At 46.6% G+C, this 19,986-nt stretch overlaps 1 protein-coding gene across 1 annotated transcript; it reads right to left on the reverse strand.

Annotated features, from left to right (window-relative positions):
* LOC120685021 (binding partner of ACD11 1-like) lies at positions 1-2,997 on the reverse strand. Its single transcript, XM_039966870.1, has 6 exons — positions 2,992-2,997; positions 2,331-2,456; positions 1,934-2,037; positions 1,761-1,836; positions 715-801; positions 1-585 (listed from the first exon to the last, which is right to left on the reverse strand). The coding sequence occupies exons 1-6, from the start codon at positions 2,995-2,997 to the stop codon at positions 1-3; spliced, it is 984 nt and encodes a 327-aa protein (XP_039822804.1).
* Positions 2,998-19,986: the final 16,989 nt, after the last annotated feature.

A 19,986-nucleotide genomic window follows, 5' to 3' on the forward strand; every position in this document is an offset into this window, starting at 1 on the left:
CTACACTGCCTTATCCTTGCGGTCATTTCCATCTCCTTGCCGAGCCCCGCCGCCTGCACGCGCGTCCAGCGCGTCGACGCGCGCCGCGTGCGCCGCCTGCTCCGCCTCCGCCGCGCCGCCGGCGCCGTCGTCCGCGGCCGCGCCCTCCTCCTCGGCCCTGCCCACCTTCTCCATGGTCATGGCGCCGACGTCGGACGCGGCCCTGGCCACGGCGCCCACCGCCGCCGACACCCACGCGGCGCCGCGCGACGCGTAGGGGGACCCCGCCACGACCTCCCCCGCGGCGGCGAACGCGCCCCGGGCGCGCTCCGTGACCTGGAACCGCTCGTCCACGCCGCGCGCCGCGCCGCGGGCCGCCGCCGTGCCGACGCTGAACTTGTCGCTGAGCCCGAGCCGGCGGTCCAGGTACGCCACCCGCGACGTCGCCGACGACAGCAGCTGGTGGTGCCGCCCGTCGAAGGTCTGCGCGCGCCGCAGCGCGTCCTTGCTCAGCACGAAGCCCCTCGCCAGCATCGTGCTCACCACGTCCTCCGCCTTCCCCACCGCCGCCCCGGTCGTCGGCGTCCCCGGCGAGCTGTTCCCGGGCTTCAATTTTTGTCGCAAAGAAAAAAAAATGCTCATTTGGATTTGAAATCGTGCTTGATTCTAAGTTTCTAACAAAATCATGGAGCTAAGATCAAACGAAGATTGAAGAACATGGGCTCTTATCATTACTTCTGTGCTGGAGTAGGCTTCCGGAGGCAGCTCATAGTCTTCCACCGGTGTGATGTTCACAGGAACATCGCCACACATGCTTGATCCCTGCAAGAACACGAGGGCATTTCTGTTGGAATTCCGCCCGAACTCCGATCGCCGCCGCTCTGCTCGAACAGAGCTCCGCCGCGGGGGGGGTCGACGGTGAAGTCACCCCTCCGGCCACCACCGGCTCCGGTTCTTGCGCACAGCGGACGCGCCTCACGACCCTCAAGCTCACCGCACAGCTCACTCCACGATACAGCGCACGGACGCGACGGAATTCGAGCGGCGGGAGGTTGAAGATGAACAGTAACACGAGGAGAGTTTGCGCCCAAACGTACGGTGACGCACACCGCTCTTCAATTCACCTCGCAGGAGTACAATTGGAGTTACAGCGGAGCTTTATAGCCCGTCGGTCGCACCCACGACGCGCCCACTGCCCTAGAACTCCGCCATGCGCCCGCCAGCTTCGCCGTGCCGCGTACGACGCGCTCCGCCGTGCAGCTCCACGGGCCGAAGATGCCGCGCCCAATGCGGCTTGTTCAACAGCTTCAACGGCCACCGCCTTCCGCTGGATCAACTCCACTTCCTCCCTCCTGATTGCCCGCACGACCAGGTCTTCAACGATCGCCCGACGATCAACTCTGCGTGCACAGACACGCTCGGCTCGACCACGCCATGTCCTCGTGCACACACACGCTTGGCTCTTGCTGGCGCACCCAGCTCACGCGCGCATCACGGTCTGGCTCGTGCATAGCCCTCCGTGCTCGATGCACGCACACGCAGCGCACACACACTGAACAACACATGACGCCCGCGCGCACAGCCACGCGCTTGGCGTGCGCGCGCACACACACGAGCTCGCCGCCCGTGCCCGCACGTACGCGCACGGCCAGCTCGCCACCACCGCCAGCTGCGACTACCTCGCGCTGGGTTTATTGCTAATAATTTCAACACTGTAATTTGAAACCAAGAGAGGTTTGAAAAAAAATGGTGAATTCAAATTGAAAGATCGATGCTCATACGGAGAGGAGCAGAGCAGTGTCCGCTCCATGGAACTCCTTGAAGGTGACATAAGCTACCTGAGACGTCTCCGAGTCCCTGTAACGAGATTTTGAGCACAGAAGAAAAGGAAGCAATAGCAGGGAGCAGGAGAAAGGAATGAAAAAGGGATGAAGAAATTGAGCAAGGGGCGGACCTTCGCATCTCGACGTACTTGATCTCGCCGGAGAAGGAGAAGAACTCCTTCATGTTCTCCGCGGTTGCCGAGAGCGGTATGTTGGTCACCTTGATAGTTCTGACCTAAAGCAGAGAGCAAATCAAACTAGATCAATCAATCGGCTTCTACTAGGTGACTACTTGTCCAAACAAAAAAAAACGTTCAAATAACAGACTATCACTTTGAGAATCTGTTCTCCACACTGATTGACTAGCACGCACTGAACATGTTGAACATGGTTTACTGATGTTATATATTTGCCCAAGAAACAAATTCTTGTCTATCAATCTCTATGGTTTCCCAACTAGACGTGCAATAGTTCTGAAATCTGTACTAATAGGCAGCATGGTGCAGGGAGATGATGGATCCGGCTCACGTCCGAGACGTCGATGGTCCAATTGGGGGAAGTGCAGGATGATGGTGATGGTGGTGGTGGTGGTGAGATGCAAAACTCAGCAGGAGCCACTCCTATCCTCAGGCAGTAGCCGGGACCCAGCCGGACCTGCATTAGACATGCATGACGGTCAGCCACTTCTGAAGCTGAAGCTACTTGGTGAGAAATCAGCTGGGACGACTTATCCATTTTCAGTCAATCAGGGCTTAGTGGTTGAAGATTTGGATTTCACCGCATCATTTTCAAACTACATTCAATCGATCACACTTAGGGGTGTCAATTAGTGACCCTCTCAAGTGCACCTCCAACCCTCTTTAATTCAAAGTTTTGTACTATTTCTCTAAAATCATATCTTATTTTGAAAAATTAGTACAAAAATTTAAACTAAAGAGGGTTGAAAGTGTACCTAAGTTTACCAATTTGCACACCTAATCACACTGCGTGTAAATTCAGACATGGAGAAAAGGGTTTAAACCGATCCACGATGGACCAGCAGACAATGCGATGACGAAAACGGGCAGATGTTCAGACCGATCGATCGAGAAGAATCAAGATTCAAGAGAAGAAACCAATGCAAAAAAGAAGCCGCCGCAGCTTACAGCTGATGAAGATGACACATGCAGTGCCAGCATTCATCACTCACCGCCATGAACGCGCCGCCGCCGCCGCCGGAGCCGACCGGCTATCTAGCCACGGCGATGGGATCGATCGACCTGCAGCGACGAGCGTGCGAGGAACTCTCTGTGGTGAGTGAGTGGTGGGGACCCGCCTCACCGGCCGGCGTTCTTGTTCGCGTGGGAAGGGGACAGAAATAGCGAGTGCGAGCGCGAGTGGAGCAGCGGCAACTTCGGTTTCAGTCCAGAACCGGTCCTAGGCTCCTAGCTGGCAAATACCCTCTATCTATCTAGCCAATCTCGGCCCGGTACGATCCAACTGTGTCAAGGCTCAGGCCCAGGAAAAGTACGGCGGGCCCACTATGGCCCATATAGAAAAAGGAAAAAAAAAAGAGAGAAAACTTTGCTAAGAGTTCATCTTGTGTAAGTTCGGCTCGAATTTACCTAGTTTTGCCTATCCAAATTTAATTATTACCCCGGATGAGAAAACAGAGATACTGAAAAGCCGCGCGATGGCGATCAGACGGCCGAGCTAGATGCGCTCTCAGAGATGGCGTCACGAATATAGAGCACTCGATCATGTTCAGTGTGATGTAGTACTTTAGATTTTACTTTAAACTAGCATAATGCCTGTACGTTGCTACGAGTAATATAACATATACCTATATAATACTATCAACTTTATACTTGTTCACTCCGTGTATAGGCCGTGATGTAATTGTGCGAGGAAATAATTGTTCGGGTTCCGATTGTGATTCCGATTGATTTGTTCGAGTTCCGGTTAGAATTTCGATTGTTCGGATTCTGATTGATAGATTAAGGAATCATTGCTTGCTTTAGAAATAAATAGAGAGAAGACATAGAAATAGAGATTAGTACACGAGCACTTGTGATGGTTTTCTATTATTTGGACTGCTAATTCAGCTGAATGGATGCATTACATCGATCACCCATCCCTCCTATAGGAAAAAAATGGGGTGCGCCCCTCGCGCACGGACGCTCCCGTGCGCACCCTGCCGCAATGCGGTCGATCTCCAATCCAACGGTGAGCGCGCTGAACGGCTCGGCCTTCACACAAACGCGGCTCGGCTCCCTCAGATCGGCTTTCACACGCACCCTATCCGCGTTCTCGGCTCAATTTGCTACGACGCGACCTCGGCTCCCGCGTCAATTGAGCGATCGTGGGACGGAAGTTCCTCGTGGACTCATCTCGTACGGAAGGCGGCACCGGAGCCCTAGCTGCCGCGCAGGCCGCCGTAGTGCAGGCGCGCCCAGAAGCGGACGGCAGGAGGAGGATGACGCAAGGCTGCGGCGGCCGTCAGCAACGTACAGCAGCCATCCAGGAAGGTTGACGTCGCCGCGGTCAGGGCGGAAGGGTGTTGCCGCGAAGCCCTACCGGCCGGTGATCGTGTGGCAGCACGGCAACTTCATTTGAGGTCAACGTAGAACTTTGCTTGTGGGATCGTCCACCTGTCTGTTGCGGCGAGGTAGGCCACGAATCCCAGTTCGATCGTATGCATCTTGAGCACACATGCATCTCCTTTGCATTCATGCTAGACTAGTATAATTTTCTGGATGCATTCATGCTAGACTAGTATAATTTAGCATAGGTAACTAGTATAATCTAAACTGGTATTTTTATTGCATATAGGTGGAACTCCATCTGTGAATGATTAAGTTCAATAGGCTGCACCCCGATCATCATTTGCTAATTTCATTTGCTTTAGCACTCCATCTGTCAATGATTTAGTTGCTTTTGCTATTATGCAGGAGATATCAAGTATACCTCTCACCGTCGCTTCCATGGATCAACGAGCATCCTCCATGGATGGTGTTCGAGGCCCTAAAGACATTGCATCTTCTGCTTTCATGGAGGATCCACGTTCACTGCAAATTGTTGTTGTTGGTGGCGATGGTGGAGAAGAGGAACAACCAATAAGACAGATTGGGTCAATGGACAATGAAATACCTAATGAGGTAAAAAACAGAGACCACGGACGGGGATATGTTGAATATGTTGGAAGTATAATTGTGCTCCTTTTGATGTTAAGGAGCCTGTCATTTTTTATCAGTTTGACAGTTTATGAAATAATGTGAATCCTGATGCAACATCTCATGTCTTGCACTGTTCTTTGTTATAATGGATCTGCCATTTTTTCTTCACATGTTCAATGTAATTTGTATGGAAATATGACATTTCTGTTATATAGGATATCCCATTTTGAACTTGTCATCCATTTGAGTGAACAATATTATTCATATCCCTTGCAATGTTCTTGGGTCTTAAATTGAATCAACCAAAATAGAAACCTGTCATTGTATACAAACTGAACGACAAATATGTTGAAGAACAATCATATTTATTTTAGAATAATACCTCTTTTGTAATACATCCATACATTGTACAATTTGAGCCCTACACTATATACATCAGATTGTCAGCCTGCCTTATCCTGTCTGCAGTGACGAATCATGCAAAATTTAACTACATATAAATAACTAGCCACAATTTGCAGTCGTAACGTTGAACAAGGGCTACTTTGTCCTCAGACAGCTTGTGAATCGCCTTTTCTTCTTCGTTTGGTTCCTCAAGAGCATCATTGTCTTCCGATGGCTCCATGCTTGCCCCATCTTCTTCCAATAGCTTCTCTAGAGTAACAACATTATCCGATGGCTTGACACTCTCCTCATTTTCCTCCTATGGATTCCCAGGAGAAGCATTGATTTTGATGGCTCAAAACTTGCCTCTGCCTTGTCTTCCTCCGATGACTTCTGGGAAGTTACACCTTCAGGTACTCAATTGCGTCTCCAAGAATCGAAGCCCTGTCCATCTACCAGTTGCAAACAGAGACAGTCAGTTAATTGGCCAACCTGACTTCCATGTGAGGACCCAAGAGTAGGAATTGAAGAGGTACTGCATTTTTGCTATTCGAACATGCGCTTGCATTTCTTCAGCTGATAGGTGATCAATTAGATGCTTGAGTGCTGCATTATCTCCACTTTTTGTGGAACCAAACTGTATAAATGAAGTCTGGTTCCACCATGTATCCAAAAACCACTCACTCCATTTTGACCTCCTTACGAAGGAAACTCCTGCATGAGAAGTGTCATGGTGAATGATGACTATATAAAATATTGTGAAATCAGGATACCGGAAAACAGAGAAAACTGAAATGGCCATTCAAAATTTATATTTCTAAACATCATATTCTTCTGAATATGCATTATTGTCGGTGAGGAACACTCAAACTCGCATTAGTAAATGCAGTTTCAGACTCCATTATATTGACAGAGATGAGTTGACAATTTGGGATTATAAAGGTGCCTCTTTGGAGTTGGACATGATGAAATGTAGTGTGTCACAATAATTTGCTCTCAAAACAATTCTAATAAACAAAAAACACAAACTACTCACGTGTTAAGTCTCCCATACCAGCATTATTCACACCACTAAAATCTTCTGTCAGAATAAGATCAGGTGAGTCATCAAAATCACCATGTCCTATCACTGTGAACAAAATTCTCTCCTGCAAACCATGTAATGAAAAGAGAAAAGTATGTCAACATCAATAGACCTTATGAAGAGTATCAGTATGAAACCACTTTGGAATTTACTGGCTACTGAGTTAATCGGAATTTGTACCATGGTTACCTAAACTTGGAACCACATCAATCGACCTGGCCAATTCAGCAAACAGAGGTACTAAACAGAGGCAGCAAACAGAGGCCACGGACGGGGAGAGCGGCTGGATGGGGAGCCAGCAGCATCCGCTCCCAGCCGCGGGCGGGCCAGCGGTGGCTGGCCGGGACGCGGCCACGAGCGACGCGGGGCCGGGACGCCGGGAGGGGAGGAGGCGCCGTCGGGCGGAGTCGGTCGTGGTCGATGGGAGGGCGGCCGGCGGGGAGGCAGAAGTGGCAGGTTACGGGGAAGACGGCTCGGGCGCGTGGGAGCGGGGGCACCGCCGGGAGTGGGGGACGCGGCGGCTCCGGCGAAGGGATCCGCAGCGGGCGAGCGAGCGGGCGTTGGATTGGAGCGGAGCCAAGCCGAGCGATTGGAGCCGAGCGGGCCTCCTGCGTGGTTGCCGCGCCGAGGAGGAATCGAAACAGCGCAGGACCCTCGGATGCGAACCTGGGATGGGTGGCGACCATCGAGCGGGGGTGCGCACGGAGGCGTCCGTGCGCGAGGGGCGCACCCCATTTTTCCCCTCCTATAATAGTGCTAATAATTGCAGCAGTACTGGTCAAGTGAGCAGTAGCCGCCGCGCTGGTGGCCGTGCTCTCTGCACGTGTAGCGGCAGCCACGATCGTTACAGTTCTCCCAGTTGTAGGGAGGGAAGCACGGTCGACGGAACGGTGTCAACCGCGGCGGCCGTGGTGCCCGCGGCGGCCGGTGGCCGCACCACCGGCCAAAGCCTACACATACATGCATCACACTATAATTAGAAAAGATTAACATCGATCGTGCGGTTCAGCAGTAAAACCAACATTTGAAATGAATAATACAATCAAGATTCAAGAGTAAGTAATGGTTGGGCGGCGCGCCTACGTACATCCTTCGGTCTCGAGGGACTGCGAGGTAGATGCCATGGTCGCAACAAGAACCAGCAGGAACAAGGACACCGTCAGGTAGGCAAGCCTCTTCCTACCCATCCTGACGAGTGCCATGAGGGAGCAAGTTCTAACAGTACTCCTGCGAGGAGAAGAGGGTGTTGATCATCAAGGCTTGCTTGTTTTGTGTCTCGCAGGGTTTCAGGGTGTGTATGTTTTTTTTATATATAAGAAGGATACCTATATCCATCACTACTAATGCTTTTCATATCCGAGGGCTTTGCTATCTTCGTGTACTTCAATAATGAATAAAATGGGCTCGAAACAATAACGTGTACAAATCTATAGCCTTATGGTTCATATCCTCCCCCTATCCCACGCAACCGTTTGATATATCTCAAAGTTCGGATGTGGCATCTTTTGGAAGGAATTATTAAATTTGTGGGTATCCACTGAATACCTACACCAGAAAAAAAGTTTTGGACCCCTCCACGTTGATATCTCACGACCAGTGATCGTAATCTTCAGAAACTAGCATATCAGGTTTCCCTTTTACCTGCCTATTGCTTATTATAGATGGTAACCCATCAATGACTCTAGTGGTTTCTCCAGAGTCGAACTTGGCCCTTATATATTTTAGCTTAAAATTATAAATGTAATATAAGAGCTCGATTCTTATATTATCTAGACTAAATTTCACTAGTAGAAAACACGCCAAAGGTCCACTCCAAAAGTACCAGAATAAAGATGAACCGGTACCAATACTAGTATTGGTACCGATTCATCTTGGTACCGGTACTTTTGGGGTGGATGAGACCTATGGATGAGCCTTAGGTACCGGTTGGTAACACCAACCGATACCCAAGGCTCTCTATAGGTACCGGGTGGTAACTTTTACATTAGTACCGGGTGTTACCACCAACCGGTGCCTATGGATGAGCCTTAGGTACCGGTTGGTAACACCAACCGGTACCTTAAGAGTTACCAACCGGTAACTAAGGCTCATCCATGAGTTACTTCAAAAGGAAAATATCTATCTTCTCATCAAAAGTGATGTGTAGGCGAGATGGTAAGAAAGATACACGCGAGACAAGAGATTCTGTGCTCGAATCCTGCCCAACCACTTTTGCCAAAAAATACTAGCCATAGGCACCGGTTCTTTTACCCGGTGTTCATGACCGTGATTATTGGTCTCGGTTTCCGGGTACCGGTTAAAAAACCGGTACCTTAGCCCTTCACCAACCGGTGCCTATGAGCACTTTTCTAGTAGTGTTTTAAGGTCAGTCCCAACCCAGACTCTATTATTAGAGTCTAAGCCTCAAAGACTCCATCATAAGAAACTATATTTCCCAATGCAAAGTGTGTTATTTTGGTTTATATGGCCCACTTGTCCCTCTCACATTCATTCTTGATTTGCGTGAAGACTTGGAGTCTAAATAAGACTTGGAGTCTTCATTTCTCTCCCTCTCTCTTCCATAAATATACTGCCACATCAGCAAAACACAATAAATAGGAGGCTTAGACTCCATAGTAGAGTCTGGGTTGGGACTGCCCTAAGACCCTTTACCACCCATAATTACAGGAGAACCCTCTTTCATAATTTTTTCATTGAGTATATTGGGAGGAGGGGTGCTGCGGCAGATCCCTTTTCATCTCTCCCCATTATATGGGACCCACACTTAATCAGTGTTTCATCGATCTTCTTTTTTTCCCATTCTCTTTGTTCATGAGGACGACTCTCTACATTACCAGGCGTTCCACCTTCGTGACTACACGCTTGACGAGGCTAGAAGCCCCTTAAACTGTTCACATGGTCCCCCTTAAACTGTACACATAGTCATCACAAGCGAGGCAACCTCCACACGAAGCACTTGCTCCTTTGCTGGAGAACCATACCATTTTCCCTCTAGAATTGCCTTATCTAACCTGAGCAATGTGATGCAACACTAGGAATGACAATTTTACCCGCAGGTACCCGACCCGACGGGTGAAGGTATGAGTATGAAATTTTACCCGCATGTATGGGTATAGGTATAGAATTTCATCCGCGGGTAGAACTTTTTACCCGCGGTCCCCAACGGGTACCCGAAATACAAAAATAATCTAGTGAACCGATGTTTCAATTTGTCAATTTCTGAAAGTGATTTGGTTGGTTTAGCTCTTGGTGTGGTTTGTGTTCTCACTTTAAAGAAAAGCTTGAGGGTTATTCTTATTTTTCGATTAGTCAACTTCAAGTTGCAGCTTTAGGCCAAGAGTGCAGATTTAAAAGGGCCAAAGAAACTTGTCAAACTCATTAGTCCAATATACATATTGATTGTGAATTCAATAATTCGGACCATGAGAAAAAAGGAGTCTATGTTGCTGAGCTTGTATGGTCTTCTGAGGCTATACCTTATTCTTGTTCATCACTTAAGCCGATTCAAAAGAATCGGCAAGAAGAAGCTCGTTTTACTTTTGATGTTTCTAAGTGTGATCACATATTTGATGAATTGCATAGAAACGGAAACATAAAATTGTCTCATTTCATACCGCCGCTTGAGGACTTAAAAGAAGCCTGCATATTGCAAGTGGCATGATTCTTCTTCTCATGCAACCAATGATTGCAATGTTTTCCGTCGCCAGATACAATCGACCATTAATGAAGGACGATTGACTTTGCATGAAATGCAAGTTGACAAGGCACCATTCCCTGTACATACCATTGATCTGAACAACGTCAAGATACTCATTCAGCTGGAGAAAGCCGAAGGAACTAAAGGAAAGAATGTGATCATTGGTGAAGAAAGGCCGAAGAATGTCAATGACAATATTCTGGCCAGGGAAGTGGTGCTAGAAAAGACTCCAGATGGCAAGGAGTCATTGAAAATTACTTTGAAAGCTTCAAGACCCGGGGGAGGGGGGGGGGGCAAGCAAGTTCCTCGCAGAACTCGAGTCGGCCTATTACTCAGGCGCGACCGGTCAGACCGGTCATCCCTGGACCGACCCAAAACACTCAAGCCCAAACGCTCGGAAGTGGGTACTTGGAAGGTGAATGAATCAAAGGTGCAAGGAGGAGTTGTGAAGCAGAAGCTCATCTTTGATCAATTGCTTAACAAGTATGCAAAGGCCATTCCAAATATCGATCGTTAAAAAAGACACCAAGGGCACCTCTGCATCAAGGCAAACCTACATCTCCTAGAGGAGAAATCAGCAAGCGCAGAGGTGATGCCACCACCTTGTTCCCTCCTCAGAAGGTGTGTCCTACTATGCCATGGGCGCCGCCGGCATCAAATTCTTCTTTCCCAACATGGGAGCATGAAGGGATTTGGATGCAATGCTATCCGATGCTGCATCCACCATCTCACTCGAGGGGAGGAAACTTCAGAAGACCTGTGTTTGACAGGTTATCGCAACCGGTGCATGACCGATTGGGCTCTCACCAATCAGGTCTGAGGCAAAAGCCTACACCAGTCAGACCGGTCCAGAACCGGTTAGACCGGTCCCATTAGGGATCAGGTCAGTTTCATTCTCCAAGATAGGTGTACTGTGTCAAGGAGAAGAAAGAAGAGGTACAGTCCACTGTTGATTCAGAGAAGATCAAAGCTGATACTGTTGTGCAGATCGGCAACATCAAGGTGGATGTCAATGAGGCGGGCACAAGACCGATGGTTCTTGGTAAATCGGTCGATACTTCTGTTGAGAGGCCGATCATGGTTGATGATCATGAGGCTAGTAGCAGCATTACAACATCGAAGTACTTTCAACCAAGATGGTGTCCATCTGGGTTGACTGGTACTCAAAAGAGGAAGCTGCAGCGTCTACGATGCCAAGAGAAGAAGGGACAGGAGGCCAAAAAGCTGAAGGCTGGGCAATTTAACAAATGCAGGTCCATCATCCATCAGAGCAAGGTGTGGCGGGTCAAGTCAGCGGATCAGCCAGCAGGACCGGTCGGACTGCCCTTATCGCCTGATTTGACCAGTATAGCCGACCGGTCTGACTGCCCTGACTGTCAATTCGAGCTAGAAAGTTTGCAAACTGTCAGTGAGGAAAAAGGTAAGATACTTTAAAACAATGAGCATTAGGTCATCATGTTCAAAAGATAATGCAAGGGGGCACATCATGAACAAACCAGTCTGTATGCCATTGACACTAATCTGACCGGTTGGGCTGCTACTTCGGCTATTGAATTTTCATAACTTATTGAGGCAGAGGTTAGTAGTTGAAGAGCTTGTTGTTGGACATTTGCATAATCCAAGACATATTGGAAGACAAGGTGAAAACAAATCGGAAGGGTTCAAGAGTAAACTGGCCATCATCCAATCAAGATATTGCGGCGACCGATTGACTTTATAGCAATTCGGTCATTTATGCATCCACAACAGCTTACAAGTGTGAGAATGATTTTCAATTGGTGTTTTAAGAATTCACAGCCGAGGTAATATGTACTCAAGCTTGGCTCATTCACACAAGATGTATTAATGGCATGTAGAAGGATTGGAGTAAAGATATTGAGTAGAATGAAATGACATGGCCCATATACAATATCGCCCTTGAAAGCAAGACATGATTGGCGCAGGTACTTCTCGTTGTTTTAGTGCAGTTTTGGGTTTTGAGAGATATTTCTTGGTATGCAAACTTTACCAAGAAATACGAGGGCATATGTTGACACCGAAAATTGGCAAATATCGAGGTTTGCTGGACAGTCTGGGCGAACCGGTCAGACCGGTCATAGAAACCGGTCAGACCGGTCTAGGTAACATTGTCAAAATGCCAATTGGACTGCACCATTGCGTAGATCTCGTTGAGGCAATCGAAATGCAAATATAGAACGTCCAATTTAGATTCCGGATAAGGAAGTTATGCCTCCCGCAAGACCTGCACCCCGGTCTGACCGGTCAGACCGGTCCAAGGTGGTCAGACTGGTCTGAAATAGCCAATCCGAGTTAGGAGTTGTATTTTGATACTCGTAATGGGTACAGACCCCCGCACCCTATATATATGAAGGGCCATGACCGATCGAGGGTATCCCAATCGAATCAACACATTTATCCTTTATTTTTATCTCTAAACCCTAGCATTTCCAACCTCTTGCTGTTCTTCGCTTGTCTCTATGGCGTTCGAGGGCATTCTGGGTGTTCTGCCGACTCCAGGACAACTCTAGATCTGCGAGCTCCGACAGGGTCCCTCCCGAGCTTGCGGTTTTGGGTTTTCACGGCGTCTCTGCCTCAACCGGTCTGACCAGCCTGCGCAGGACGTCACTGGTGAGGATCGTTTGCGATCCGTGCGTCATAGCGCTTTTGTGCGTCATGCGCCGTGGGCTGTGGCGCCGACCCCTTGGGTCCAGAAACGGAAAACGTTTCCCCAGGGGTCTATTGTGAAATTCTTTCGCCCGAAGGGCCAAAAAACAAAAAAGGCGGCCAGATTTGTGTCAACACTCTGTTGTCAAACCAATTTGCATTTCCATGTGTGGTGTTAAACCTAACATCAACCAATTATGTTGGAGGCTGACTCTGTAGATCCTATTTAATTCTTGGCCTGAAACTGAGGTTACCCTATTTCCTTGGCCTGCTTGATTGGTCAGTATTTGTAATACTTTTAAGGAAACCTGTTATATCTGATACAATTAGTATTGGAGATTCATATGTCAGATTAAGTGACCTTCTATTCTGATGTCTATTTTAGCTTCTTTCTTTTTCATAGGAAACCTTCTCAGCAAGGGGTTAGGTTGGTTATGCTCGGTTCCTGGATGATTAGTAGTCATGTCGTTACTGTCACTGAAGATGATTGGGAGGATGCAGAGTGAGGTGTGCCGGCCTGACGTCTTTGTGTACACCGCACTTGTAAAGATAATGGAGCAGAGGGGGTATATGGATGGTTGCATCAAGGTGTAGAAGGAAATAGAGAGGATGGCATGGAGCGAGATATATATGTTGGCATATGCAACGATGGTTTGGGGGGGCTATGCAAGGCTGAGATAGTGGAGGAGGCAGCAAAATTGTTCAAGAAGATGAGTAGCAAGTGTTTACTTGTGTATAAGATAGTGTATGCATCACTTGTTGATGGGTATGTTTCCACTTGAAGGGTTGGGGATGGGCATAGGGTGTTGAAGGAGATGATTTATGCTGGATATCGGGCTGATCTGGAGATCTCTAACTCATTTCTTAGTGGTATGTGTAGCATGGGAATAGGGTGGATAAGACTCATAAGATGTTGGGCGCTACGTACCTACAAGATTATTTTGGACACTATATTAACCTCACAAATGAAAAAGTATGAATTGTTATAACATTCTATTTCTAGGTGATTCTTAGAAAATTGTATAAGAAGTTTTAAGTTTAAGGTATTGAAATGTTGGATACACTTTATTTCCATCATTTGTAACATGTATTTTTCCACTAAAATTTATGGCTTAGACAAAATGTCTATTACCTTTTTACCATACTTATTTTAAATTATTATTCCTTTTTTTTTCAAAATTATGTGCTTGTAGCACCCCACGGGTCTTTACCTACTAAAAAAAATGTCAACACAATCACCAACTAAACCTTTCTCTGAGTGCTCTATTAAAAAGACATGTCGCTCCTCTTTTTTCGTTCGTTCCTTTATAGTCTATATCTTTGTGATAACCGACAAGACTCGTGTGTGTATTACCTGCCCTCTTATACATGTACATCATTGGTTTGACATGCACTCGCCACATACCAAAAACATGACTAGCATACTTCTTCCATTGTTTCTGTTACATGAATAGCTGACTGTCACCCCTTCGTCAACTTACCATTAGTCTTTGAATTACCGCGTTTGACCGTCATCAGCAAATGGTAGAATGCTTGACCCAGAGTGTCCAACATCAGGATGTTGTCGATGGTTTGCGCTCCACTAATATAATGATTTTTTCAATTGTACAAATTAATGCCAGATGACTTAATAACCATTAGCCATTCCTAGAATTCTTGTAGTGATCAGACCCGGGTCCAGGGGCGTGTGGCTCGAGCGGCCGCATAGTATTTTTTGGGCCCTAAACTTTTGAAGCAGCCCATTAACCGGCTCCTTTCTACCTAGCCAGCTCAAATGTAAAGATGGGCGTGGTGCGGTTCGCTCCAGCGGATCGTTGAACCGATCCATTGAAACGATCCAAATGGGCTCCTACTCCAACCCACGAAGCGGCGTAGGGTCAGCGGATCGAAACAGGAAGAACCACTGGTTCGAGTGGTTCGATCCTGATCAGGGGAAGCTCACGTCCTTGGCGACACACAACGCAGCTACACCAGCAAGCCTGCACCTGATCTCGGCCTGCTCACTAATGTGTCGATGCGCCTGTGCGGCACCACCATACGGCGCATGGCGTCCACGATGCTCTTCTTCGAGGTCGCGTCTGGCGGGAGCATGTCCGCCACCATGCCAGTGAGGTCGGCGAGGTCCGGGATGTCGCTATTAACGTCCTTGTAATAGCAGTACTCAGTACTTGTAATCCACGTCCTTGGCGCGCTCAGTGATAGGCTCATGGGCCCATCTGCAGCTGCTTGGCCTCGTCATCCTGGCGTCTGGCCATTGTTGGTGACTTTACTAGCAGCAGTATCCTTAAGCCATGGGCTGCATCTTCATGCAGGTAGTATCAAAACAGCTACTTCAAGTCCCGCGATGATCTTCCATACTGGCCATCGGGGTCTTGCGGCTGTATGCTACTTGAAGCCCAACGTTGGATTACAGGAGCTTAAGCAATGGGTCGGAAGCAAGCCTATGGCCTGCTCGTGGAAGCAACCCGCCGCAAATGATTTGGATCGACCCACCATATCCACTGGTTCAAGTGGGTCATGCAGTTAGTATCAAATGGTTTACGCGGTGCCCTTATTCACGAATAATGGATCGACGGTCGCATCCGGTTCGCTCCATGGATGAACCACGCCCATCTTTACTCAAATGCAAATGGACGCACGCCCCTGCCGATGCGGCGCAGCAGCCGGCCAGCAGCCCCAGGGGCAGGCAGGAGGCAGCCGACAGCGGCTCAAGGATTCAGCAACTGCAACTCTTGAACTCTTCAGACTACGCAATTGACAGGGCTCAAGAAGGTAAGTAGATATTTTTTGTTCCCCAACTGTATTGATCTACGTGTACTTGTATCCTTTGAATCTTTAATGTATTAATTATAGCTTTTTTCTTTCATCTTTTGTGTTACAACGATCGATTGAAATCAAGTCTTTTGCAAATCAATCTAGAAAATATGATTACGGCAGTCAAAAGCGTAAAAAGAAATAAAGACTAGATGATTTAACTCAATTTCAGAAAGCAGCTATGGATAGATTTATTGTAAAAGAATCAAGTATTTTCTATCTATCGTTGATCAAGCTATTTCTTCACTTACAACGAGATTTGAGCAATATCAAGGTTACCAAAAAATATTTGGTTTCTTACTTACATCTGACAAATTATAGTCATAGGATCATCAGAGCCTAAAATCTTCTTATGAAAAGGCTGCCCTTTCAAGAGATGGAAAATCTGATATCGATGCGAATGAACCGTATGTTGAATTGAATTTCTTCAAGATTTCATTCAAAAGAAAATATGGGTCCTGCTGAGATATTAAAGTTTCTGAAGTGACATGATTGTTTTTTCAATGCAACTATTGCATATAGAGTTCTATGGACTGTTCCTGTGATTGTTGCTCGGCAGAACGAACCTTTTCTAAATTGAAGCTGCTGAAATCTTACTTGTGTTTTACAATGATATAGAAATGACAAAGATTTGGCCATGACAACACTTGAGAGTGACATGCTGGAGAAGATTGATTATGAGTCTACCATTGAAGATTTAATTTTAAGGAACACGATAAAAATGAAGCTGTTTAAAAGACTATACAATGAAGAATAAATAGGTACAATAATTCTTGATATGTTTCATGTCCTATATAATGTATTATATAATGTATAATAGTATGTTTAATATGTGATTGTTCCATTTCGCTAGTCTAGTAGACTTCACTTAGTGTTATGTGTTTTGTACAGGATCTCGATTTATGCCGACACGACCCTAGCGGTGACACGCAGTCTTCTGGGACCTATAAGTTGCACAGTAACGTACTGCATCTGACAATACCTGACTTGCGTTTGACGCAGCCTTGGTTCAATTATTTGAGTTTCACTGTTCATTCCTCGTGATAACAGCGGGGAGAAAAAATTTTCTATGCTATTAGAAATTATACCGATCCCATCTATGCCATCAGAAAATATACCTTCCTCATTAGTTTTAGTTTTTGATTCGTCACATGCCACTACCGTCATGTTTCAGTTAGATATCTATGTTTGTACCATTAGATGTTGTATAACAGTCGGACTATTTCACCCATGAAGCCATGACAGCTCCATTGGGGCCAGCAACTCGCCAATCACGCGTGGATGTGTCACACCACCGCACCTGCGCGCAAGCCGCTTCCACACCGTCCTCTCAGCAACGGGCCACAGTACACCCACGTAGTCTCTCGGCCTTGAGCGCCACCGCGGACCTTGCACCCTAGCTCTGCCACATTTTCGACCGGCGGGGACGACAGCACTGGGGGATTCGGGAGGCTGATGACGAGCTCTCAGTTCTGCACAGGTTGGCGAACGGCGAGCTTGATTGCGGCCGAGTCAAGGGCGCGCGCTGGGGTGGGCGGACAGGATCGACCGAGGGAGAAGGATTTAACGCCGCCGTAATTGTCCAACAGTAGTTAAAATGACGGTAATGGCATATAGGGGGGAAAAATTATATTTGATGGAAAAAAAAGATGCTATAATTTCTATTGCTATATAAGGAATCGATGAGTATAGATGGCAGATAAGCAATTTTCTCTAATAGCTGGTGCCTGTAGGTCCGGGCCGAGTCGTGTCTGGACTTTATGATTGTCTCGTTTGAAACTTGCAGAAACTCAAATTTTTAACACTAGAGTATTCGTGTGTTCTCTATGAAAAAACCGATTGAATAGTATACATGTGTAGTTTGCATCATATAAGTGGACACTATATCGGACGCTGTTGATCAGAAATATAGGTCAGCAGACATACGTGCCTCTGCAGATTGCTACCTATACCAAGGATGAGGTAGGTTGCTTGTCAGTGCAGTACGTGAGCACCATGTTTTTCTCAGATCAGCGCCTGGATCCATCCACCAATTTGACCATAGTAATTTCAGTTTCCTCCAACGTATCACCTTGATGCTCCAGCACTACAAATGCATGTGTAAAATACAATAGAAAAGTATCTAAATTGTATCAATTCAAGCCTTCCTTTGGGTGCCATATGAACATAGGTATTGAATTGACATGTAAAGTATAGGTGTCCTCCCAAAAAGATCCCTTCAGTTGATGATGGCCCTAGGTGCACCCAATTTAAATATGTGGCCTAGCATTCTGCCCGCTTCCATGGGTTTGACATGCATTTGCTGAACTGTGCGAGCATGCCTATCATGCATGCTACATTCTAGTTCTAGCTGGGTGAATTACAAAGACAGTGCTACCATACCAGTCTTGATGCTCCGTGCCGAGTTGCTTATTGACCTCAAGGAAGCTCAAGATCGATGCTAGCTGCTCACAGTTTATATGCCCACCACATGCTTAAAGCATTTCTATACTACTCCATCTTTAAGCCATGAAAAAGTGGAAAGAAGAAACAAAACTAATTGAGAACTACTCCCTCCATCTCATACATATTAAGTGGAAGGAAAGGGGAAAAAAACTTCATGAGAACTACTCCATCTGTCTCACTGGCTGACAATGAGTGTGTGTGTCTAACGGGTCTGCTCTTCCATTTGAAGGGTCGGTCTTTTCAGCTTCCTCCAACACCTCACCTTCTCTGCTTCATATTGTAGTTTATTTAAAAAACCCCAAACTCTCCAAAACCTTGTTCTGACTACTATATGAACTGAAATGATCCTTGTTCAATTTGGTAAATGATGAGACTCATATGAATATATACTACTTGCTGCCATGTACATCATGGGATTGGCGTGCCTTCACCCATGCTTATCTTGTGTTTATCAAATACCAAACTAGCCTGAATGCACCTGACCGCATTGTATGCATGCAAAAACCACCCAATTGGCGAGTATGCAATTTTCTCCGTTTCACGCACACACTCTGACTCCTTGTAAGCCAACCTTCTTCCCATAGTCATGCATATTTTTCACACTGCTGCTGCAAGCTTGCAACCTCACAGGACGACTAACAGGTACTCGGTGCTCGTTTGAATATATGTGGTTTCTTTTCTAGTTCTCTTTCAAAACGCATGTCTAGAATCAAATAACCTTTATCTTCATTACACATTGAGAGAATGACCTTTACATTATTTCGAAAACAAGATGATACAAAACTATATGTGATAAATTATGTGTGCAATTTGGGATCAAGCATGCTTTGCACTATAAAAATTCTAAATACAGAAGAATATTGCTTATGATTGCTTTGCCTCTTTTGCCAGGAGCCCACTCCATTGGTCTGTATTATTGCATATTATTGTTGGTACATCATACATTTTGCATGTATGCAGGATACTGAGGCAAGACAAGTCTCCACTGGCGTTCAGGCTTCTTCATTTTCGGGTAATGGGCCATCGCTCGGCAGCAAGGTTGACCAGTTCAACAGCATGTTGACCGCTTGGCCATGATAAGGCTGGCCACACTTTACCTGCCGCCCACCTTAGCTAGGATTACCAACCAAATATGGATGGTGGCTATGCTTCTCTCAATCCGTCTTGGCAAACTTGCTTTCTAATTTCATCATATTTGGCCTTTTCAGTTTCCACTAACAGCTCACCAATCTCTACTTATTATCTCACTTATCACTAGAAACTAGAAGGTAGCAACTCTTTCTCTGACCTCATCTTCCAGTTCCATACTCCATCTTCCATTCCAGTTCTATATATACTGCCTATTGTCTTGTCCATGAACATTATGAGTTTGGCATGCCTTATTGGCTGAAACCAAAACCATCACTAGCTTGCTGCTACTTCATACAACATGACCAGGAAGAGAGACTCGAGGAGCCATGCATCTGCTATGGTTCCTAAAATTTAATAAGTTTCCATACTTTTCCCAAGGAGCCACTGGCATGTGGGTCCCCAAAATCATTTTTTAGTGCCGTGTTAGTCCTTTGGTAAAACGGGACACAACTGGTTGCAAGCCTGCGTATAGCCCGTGCATCTCTCAAAGGGTGACAGGGCATGCGGTGGTGTTTAGCTTGAATTAGCTGAAAACTAAATGACTACCATACTACTACTTCCTACCTCTATATTATGATATCAATCAAATTTAACAACTTCAGAGCTGTTTTTCCTTCCAAAGGTCAACTGACCTATGGGTCCTCAGAATTACATTTTGATTACCATTAATCATTGGTGAGTAGAAACTATCTTGCTACTCCACACTACCAATCCATAAATACCGTAACCGCACCTATTTGTCTACACGTAACTCCACATGCTTGAAAATCTGAAGCTCCAAAAGTATTCATGATTTGAGTGCTCTACGAA

The sequence above is a fragment of the Panicum virgatum genome, chromosome 8N (genome assembly GCF_016808335.1).
Source record: "Panicum virgatum strain AP13 chromosome 8N, P.virgatum_v5, whole genome shotgun sequence".
In the NCBI taxonomy this organism is placed as follows: Eukaryota; Viridiplantae; Streptophyta; class Magnoliopsida; order Poales; family Poaceae; genus Panicum; species Panicum virgatum.